This window comes from Dysidea avara, chromosome 3, assembly GCF_963678975.1.
Source record: "Dysidea avara chromosome 3, odDysAvar1.4, whole genome shotgun sequence".
Taxonomy (NCBI): Eukaryota; Metazoa; Porifera; class Demospongiae; order Dictyoceratida; family Dysideidae; genus Dysidea; species Dysidea avara.
In genome coordinates, this window is record NC_089274.1 from 6,668,647 (window position 1) to 6,677,928 (window position 9,282).

The following is a 9,282-nucleotide window of genomic DNA, read 5'->3' on the forward strand; positions in this document are numbered from 1 at the left end:
GTGTGCTACATATCTACTCTTGAACTATATACCGAAGAAGCTTACAGATTTCAAGTTAGCAAACGGTAAACTATGATATCGACAATCAGCTCACTCCCAACATCAGAGGAGAAATTTCAATGTGCAGTGTGTCACTACCTTCTCGATGGACCCTTGCAGTTTCCCTGCGGCCATAGAATTTGCACTCCATGTGCTGGGAGGCTTAAACAACAAGGGTATGTTGGCTACAGTGTCTATTATCAATTCACATGCACGCCCGCGTGCCTGACTGTGTGCGGATGTGTGAGCTAACTACGGTAGGCAGGGCCGCCCAGAGGAATTAAGGGGCCCAGGGCAAAGAGTTAAAGTGGGGCCCTTGACCCAAGTTGTAAGGTTAAGACCAAAAAAAAAAAAAAAAAGGTCACAACCTGCTGGCAATGACAATAACTACCCATCACCAACCATATCTCCTTATCTATAAACTTGCTACACTGCTCCTCTGAAGAATACTGTGACTGCTCTATTAGAGTATTTAGATCTGACTGCTCTATTAGAGTATATCGATCTTTTAAACAGGTATTCAGGGGGCCCTTCATGGGGCCTCCTGGGGCCCCTTTCAGGCTGGGGCCCGGGGCAAAATGCCCCAGTTGCCCCCCCCTGTGGGCGGCCCTGACGGTAGGTACTATAGTCAGCTGATTAATTATATCCGTGTACAGGCTGCATACTTCATTGTTGCTTCCGCATTTATATATGTGGCTAGTTCAACTCTATAGTTTACTGCTGGCTTTTATAGTACGTAGCTAGATCAATCTTGTTTAATATGGCTAAAATGTAGTAGCTATACACATCCTCTGATACAGGAATTTTCATGCAATAATGTTTTCATGCAAGGTATATTGTACACTGCAGCTTTGAATTAGACCACTCCAAATAAATTCTCTGTTTCCCATCCATCCCCCGCATTTTCAGTTCTCATTATTCCATATTCTTCCAGTATTTTTCCATTATTTTCCGATTGTTCTTGCATACTTTACAGGCTCAGTAAAAGCCATCTTGTAACAGTGTCAGCTCACATGTCAGCATCCAGTGCTATCAAGTCAGCATAAATTCACATGTGTTATTTTTGCAACTTAAAAGGGAAGGTACAAGCTTTATCATGTTTTTATGCAACTTTTTATGGTTATGCCAGGCAGCTAATGGCTTGAAAATCTGCCAATCTTATAATGGAAATGAACCGCCCACCCACATGCAAATATGCCTGAGTTCAGGATGGGAAACAGAGAATTTATTTGGAGTGGCCTTAAATTATAGCTTCCTTCAAAACAAATGTAGTTTTGCATATTAAACAGTGAGCAATTAGTGGCAGTTTTATATTTTGTTAGTGCATGTTATGTACATTAAGAGGAACCTCCCCAGCTAGGAGTTGTTGTTGTTTTAGCCAAATGATTAAATTAGTCATGCAGTTTTTAAAATTAAAGTTCACCATTCTACTGATTTCTACCAATTTCAGAGCATGCTGCACCTTAAGAGAAAGTAATTTATGTAAAGTTTCTCGTCTTCCAGTTGAGTGTCATGGGTTTGTCGGTTCAGAGTCTGCACCGGTATGAGATGTGTTTCATCAGTGGATCTGTGCTATGACTGAAAACACATGCACTGGCAGTATTTTGCAAAATGCTTTATGCGTATTCTTGATACATGTAGATGTACTGTATGACAACTATACATGTAGTTGTTGATATTTAAATTCTTTTTTACAATGTACATTTGTGCAAACAATTATTATAATATTTCTGTATACACAGTGCTCAGATGTTCTTCTGTGAAATATGCAAGGAAATGATGGCGTTTATAGATGTAAGTCAATTTTGACTTTTTGTGTTTATTATCATACCAGACTTTGTCTATTTAACACAGTATAAGTGTGTCCGCACCTCTGTTGTTATTTTGTGTGCTTGCAATAGCATAATGATATGATTGCAAAACATTCATAATGTGATCTATACTCAGTGGTGTAGCCAGGAAAAAATTTTTCCCGAGGCAAAGTTTATACGTTGACCAAATTGGGGGTCTGCTTCTGACTCAACTGATTCACAAATACTTTTCAAGTATGGGTGGTACAGCATTTGCAGGTTGGATGGAGGAAACTGTTTCAGAAGACTCTGAACGTTTTTCTACATGTCATAAGTAATGCTCCAGCATAGTTAATGCTGCAGTATACCATGCTTCAATTATAAGACTAGTTTAATTACATGCAACACAACTTACTCCGGAGATATTTTGAGCAGTCAGGCCATCCATGGACTGCAACGAAGGTCATAGTCATGCGTACTACTTTTTATTGATCTGATGTGATGTTTAAGTCAGAGATAATTATCTCTTTCAAGTGATGTTCAACTGCATGTGCTAAGCATGTCAAGCTAGGGAGTCTGGGGGAATGTTCTCCCTCAAGGAAAATTTTACTTTGAAATGGAATGTGGAGCGAGCTATTTTTTTGATTGTAATGGCTAATTCATGATCAATTAGCTCAATGTAATGCCATGTAGTTGACTCATTGGAGCTTTTGAAAAGTAATGTAAAGCCAATTGACATAAATGTAAATGATCAAGCAGTGTAATGAGAACAGTGGCTATAATCTGTATTGAATGCTCTATTAGAGTATATTACGATGACTGCTCTATTAGAGTATCTCGATCTTTTACAAATTCAAGCCACACAAAATAGAATCTATGGCTGTAGTACTAAGCAGGGTTGGAGCCTATGGTACCTTGATGGTGCTGGACCACTTTTCAGCTACTGGGGTACAGCAATGCTGTCTGTAACGTTTGAGTAGAAAATCCAGAGTGCCAAAACTCAGGCCTACTCAGCCTGCTATTGAGCATTTTTACCGAGACTGCCTCAATGGTAGCTACACCACTGATACTGATTTATGCTTATCCTTTATAGTGTTTTCATGACAAGGCGATATCTAAAGAAATTAATCGTCTGATGATTTCTTGTCCTCATTGTAACAACTGGACTGGTGAATATCATCATTATCAGGTTAGTGTATGGTTGGTACTGTCCAATAGACCTCGTATGCTGAGTCAAAGCACACTGTGCACATTGTATCAACCAGCTACTAAGCCCACTCATGCATGCACTTAAAATTTTGTTACTATGCCCCTTGAGTAAACTATATAATTACTTTAACACTAATTTTACCTGTACACATTCTCCTGGCCCCTAGTTTTTTCTTTATAACTCAGGTTGCAGAAGCCTGAAGTATCAATTGTATATGCATTGTAATGGAAATAGCATCTCATGTTAAACATGATAATGATCATCATCAATGAGCACTATCCCACAGCAAGGACCCACATGCAAGTACTTGACATCAAACTATTTGAATGCAAAGCCTCATAATTCTGGCACTGATAGTACTTTCTCATTCAGATATCTTACATGCATGTTATTATAAAAGAAAACAGCACAGAGCTACTCATTTTCATTGATTTGCTAGTGCAATGATGTATGTATATAATTATGTAGTTATGGTATACCACACCTCAAAAGCTTATTTACTGTGCTTTACAGAATCACATAAAGGAGGAGTGTCAACTAGTCAAGTTTTCATGTCCCAATGAAGGTTGTCATGAGGAGATCACAAGATCACAACTTGATGATCACTTACAACAGTGTCAGTATAGAAGACAATCATGTTATTGGTGTAAGGAAGAGGTCCGTTATGATCAACAGAAGGTATTTATATTATATTTACCACATTATGATGGATATTATGAACTTGTTTGTTACAGGAACATGAAGGGAAATGTACTGGTATTCCAATCAAATGTCCCAGTGGATGCAATGGTTCTATTCCTAGGAGAGAAGTGAGCTGTACTGTGTAAAAAGTGAACTAGCTTCTATGCATGCTACAGTTTAAAATGAATGGCTTTTTATTACAATTTGAGTACTACATCTAATCATGTCAGTAAATAGAGCCTGATGAAGCTTAAGGTACAAATTAGAATTTCTGCAAAATTTATTCAGTATTGTGCATGTGAGGTATATAATTAACATCAGAGTGTGCCTATTCAGTTTAAAAATAATTGTATTGTGTGTAAGCATCGTCTCTTGATATAACATATTAGAGGAATTCTGAATTGCTGGGCATAAGTATGCACTGGAATTGACTACCGAACAAAATTAAACTTTAAAGTTTCAACACTTTATGGTTGAACTTGTTAAGTGTCATTGTAGTCCTCGGGGTATAGAGCTGTTGCAAGTATAGTAGTCCCTCCATTATCCAAACTAGGTGTGTTCGGATAATGGAAAAGTTTGAATAAACAAAGCCCATACATTTATATACAGAGCTCAGTTAAAATACTCTAATAGAACATACACTTTAGGCAAATACTCTAATAGAACAACAGTTTGGATAACAGAATGGATAATGGAGAGACCACTGTATATGTATTGTACATATGTTCCTTACTGTATATTTCAACAATGATCTGTTTACTTCCTAATTACAAATAGCACTCAGCACATTAAGTCATAAAGTGTTAGAATTCAAAATGTCGAGTTCAGTATACTAGTAGTCGTGTCTATCATTCAACAGTTACAGCAATAGTAAATCTTTGTCCCATTTTCCTAAATAAAGATCAGTCATAAGTATTTAATGAAGAAGTTCATATACTTCAAGGTATGTACTTGAGATGAATGGCTGGTGTGCATTATAAAAGTTCGATAAAAGGTAATCAAAGTTTAATATACATAGCAGAAGCTGGGTTGTAGTCAGTGAATATAAGGTGTACTCTATCAGATGTTATTATGATACATATAGCTATGCTATATTTTAATGTGTTGCTTCTTGTAATTTCAGATGGATCTCCATTTAGATCCTAACAATGAACGTGGTTGTCCACTGGTCAGCAAACAAAGATGTCTTTTCGCCTTTGTGGGCTGTCAGTTTGAAGCAAGTGGCATGCAATTAGAAATGCACTTGAAGAAATATGTGAAACATCATCTGTTGATGGTGGGCCAGTATTTGTATGATTTCCATCAAAAGAAACAAACTAGTGGCAGGATCACTGGCAAAGATTATGAAGAAATGAAGCAACTTTTGTACAATGAGATGGATAAAGCTAATAAAAAGTTAGACACATTTACTGACAATGACAGAGAATTGGCTTCACAAATCACCGAATTTCAGGGCAAGCAGAATAACATTGGTTTCCAATTAACTGGAGTTGAGGATCTTTTAACATCACTACAAGCTAGTATTATTGAGATCAACCATACTTATGAGGAAGTGTCTCTCACCTTACAAACACTTCAAGCTACTTCATATGATGGTCACTACATATGGAAGATACCAGATATCACCAGACGTAGGAGGGATGCTCTACTAGGAAAGACTGTCAGTTTATATTCAGCACCATTTTACACTAGCAGGTTTGGGTACAGACTGTGTCTACGTGTGTATTTAGATGGTGATGGTAGTGGCAAGGGACGTTACATGTCTTACTTCCTCACCATCATGAAGGGAGAATATGATGCTTTACTGGAATGGCCATTTCAGCATATGGTGACAATGACATTAGTGAACCAGAAAGGCAACAACAATATTATACAGTCATTCAGACCCAACCCAACCAGTACTAGTTTTCATCGACCAAAATCAGACATGAATGTGGCATCTGGTTGTCCTAAATTTGCTCCAATATCAATACTGGATAATCCTGAATTTGTTGTTGATGATGTGGCATTCTTCAAGTGTGACATAAAAATAGAATGAGTAATATCTTTACTTTTGTACATACTGTATGTTAACTTTATAACCTTGCATGGTGTTTTCTTTATCTAAAAATTAATATTAGTCACTCTACTGATCTGTAAACTTAACCCACGCATGTGTAATGATCAGATCATTAGTTTACAAGTGTAATATAATGAGAAGCCAATGGCCTATTAACTTAGTTAATTAATATTGTAATTTTTCTTGTCCAATAAATAAATGACCGGATTTGTGAAAAAGGGGTCTTCCACACACATCCACTTCTATGAACTTGAAAGACCATAACGTAATGTTCAAGAAAGATACAAACCTGAAATTTTCTCCTTCCATTAACCCATGTTGGTGCTCACTTCCGACCAAATTTCAAGTTAATAACATTTTCCAATCTCCAGTTATTAATTGTCAAAGTTCGTAAATTGGATGTGTGTGGAAGACCCCTTTTCGCAAATCCAGTCACAAAAATAATATTGAATAGTCAGGCGTATTTATGATATTTAATAATGATTGCATGCACATCCTCAAGTAATGGTACACTATTATACCTTATATTCTCAAGAAGATTACACAGAATTGAGGATGTGGGTGTATATATTTGGCGAATCAGCACACAAAGCATGTTGGCAGATAAAAGTTTGGTGAATATGCCATGGATAGGCATGAGGCTATTATGCTCCAAAAATTGAGCATTATGCTTTTGAGCAGTGCTCAAAAAATCACCTATTATGCTTTTGAGAATTGCCCATGCATTATTCCCAAAATTATGCCACCATAATTGGCTAATATAATGCCAGTTTATTGCTGTATCAGACCATTTTCATTGATGTTTAAGCTTCAAATAGTCTTGAATTCTTTAGCTGGTTGCTGTATTAGAGAATTTCATTTCAATATGACTGCTTTATTAGAGTAAATAATATTCAATGACTGTTCTATTAGAGTTTCTGACTGCTCTATTAGAGTATCTCGATCTTTTTTAACGGAATTGTGCAATCTGCAGATTTTCCTACTGTTAAAGCTTTATAATCACCTCAAAATGCTAGCATAATTCCTGATTTCCACACATACCTATTATGCCCGAAATTATGCCAGCATAATCGCCGCATCCCTAGCCATGGAGCCAATATCGAATATAGCTATTTAACAAATTTGCTTCGATTCGCCAAACTTAAGGATTTGTCATTTACATAGTGCAAAAATTTAATGTGAGAAAAGTTTGATGAAGTTGATGATTTGCATTGAAATCTTCCCTAACAAAAAAATCACATTAAGTGTAAATATTCTGTTATTTGTAGGATTTCATCAAAATTTTATGTTATACTGTATAGCTAATTATGGGTATATGATAGCATTTGATAACATACTGAATCGCTCTCAAGTTCAGCTTCAAAGGTATATAACTTCTCAAAAATATTCCTGTTCCCAGACCCTCTTAGATTGGCATGCAGTGTATTTCTCACACTAAGGTATACATTTCTTTCTTTCTACATAATGCTATGCAACTGGGCCTGGGAGTATGGCATCAGGATTGGAAACATCACAATTTCTGGAGTTGTCTATTAAATTACACAAGAAAGTGCAAAGCTTGTAAGCTATATGCCCTCCCTTCTCTCCTGATATTTCACACGGACAAAATGATGCCAAGGAGGGGACACGTTAATTTGTATCATTTTAATAGCTACAATTGACTGGTGAACTTGTGCAAATCTGATGGGAGTGGAGGTACAACAGAATATGTATTTGTTGCAGACCTGACAGATTAAAACGATTTCTAAAATGTTACTGTATATGTATATAGTCAAAAGCAAATTCCACCCCACTGATCTTTCACTTTATTGCTAGTGGCATATATTACCAAGATCTTTAGTGATGGGTGGGAACACTTATCCACTGCATGGTTTCCAACATCCAATGCGATTAACTATAGCACAAAAGTGGACACTGCATACAGAATGTTAGTTTAAAAACCTGTTTGGAAGTGAATGTATATGGCTAGTTAATTCATTGGAGGTGGAATCAAGGGGGCCCGGTCATGTTACAAAAATTTAGCTGCTCTAATTTAACAGCCAACTACTCTAATAGAACAGTCACATTTTTACGTCTCAAAATTGTAAGTAACATGGCTACTTACACTGTAATTTAGTCACTATAATTTACACAGTGAAAATAGTCAAAATACAATATCGGATAAATTTGACTGCTCTATTAGAGTATCTTGATACATTGTGACAAAATTTGTTGGTTTCAACCCACTTTACATTGTGATATAGCAATTGCCAATTGCATGCAAACTTGTCTGCAATGTGCTCTAATGTGCATGATATAAACTGAATAAACTGGGAACAAAAACTGCTGGTGGTTTTACATAATAGAAATTGCATATGTGCTATAATTACCAGCTGTGGTATCATAGATATTTCACAATATAGTTGTGACAATAATTCCATAACCTATATAGTTTAGTTTGTGGAGTAGAAATTTGATTGCAAGCTGGCTTGAAACTGAACATCGAGAAATATGATATATATGTGTGTGTGCTATTTACTATCAAAATGGTGATTTCCGTTGATATATAGTCAGTTTTTTTTACAGCTATGTATATACTTGTAGCACAAGTTATGTTCTGAAATCTAATATATGTATGTATACATGGTATAAATTGCCCATGACGTAATAACAATTTCCAAGACTTCAACCAGATCTTTTATCCACCATACACTACAGAAAACTCATACCAGACAGTTCAATAACAATTGCACTACTTTGTAGACTACATCATTTGCAGTATACAAATACCAGTGCTTTTAGCAGTCATCACCACGGCTATACCCTCAGGTTGTGATTAAATAGAATGTCAATGTTAGTCAATATTTAAATAAAAGTTTCACAGCCTCACTGTAAATTAAAATTTTACTCCATGCAGGTGTAGGTATAGGAGGTAGCATGGAGCTATATTATTTGTATTTTCGTGTGAGAAAAACCAGCATAGGTGTGTTCAGATAGCTGAAAGAGTAATTGAGACATATGTGATCTCCAGGAGGTAACTGATATATTTAAGCATCTTCTTTAATGATGAGAAAGCATCTGTAGGATAACATGCGTTGGCATTTTAGACAAAACTATAAGAGGCTTTTTCGGGAGGGGGGTGGCTTTAGCACCCCTCTCTCAATTTTTACTATGATCAGGGTAGGAAGCTACAGCTGAGCATAACTGCATAAGAGCAAGAGGAAAGGCTAAGCTCTTGTAATAATCAATGAGAGAGCCAGTAAACTATTTTGGAGTAAGGATTAAAAATATGAAAATCAAAAATGTCTAATATAACAGTAACTGCTCTAATAGAATATCCAAAAGATTTTCTTTAAAGCTCAAAGGAAAATAAGTTTAAATATAACCTCTTCTTCTTGACCTCTAATCTACAATATTACCTCACCATTGTGCCAAATATCCTGCCACCCCAAAGTTGAAAATTATGCAACATATTAGCTGACCCAATTTCCTTATTAGTACTCAAAAAACTACTTGCTTTGACA

At 36.2% G+C, this 9,282-nt stretch overlaps 1 protein-coding gene across 1 annotated transcript; it reads left to right on the forward strand.

The window, feature by feature from the left end:
* LOC136249100 (TNF receptor-associated factor 5-like) lies at window positions 1–5,905 on the forward strand. Its single transcript, XM_066041027.1, has 6 exons — window positions 1–215; window positions 1,782–1,833; window positions 2,923–3,018; window positions 3,553–3,717; window positions 3,774–3,848; window positions 4,844–5,905. Exons 1-6 carry the CDS (start codon window positions 73–75, stop codon window positions 5,756–5,758), a joined length of 1,446 nt encoding a protein of 481 aa, XP_065897099.1. The 5' UTR covers window positions 1–72; the 3' UTR covers window positions 5,759–5,905.
* Window positions 5,906–9,282: the final 3,377 nt, after the last annotated feature.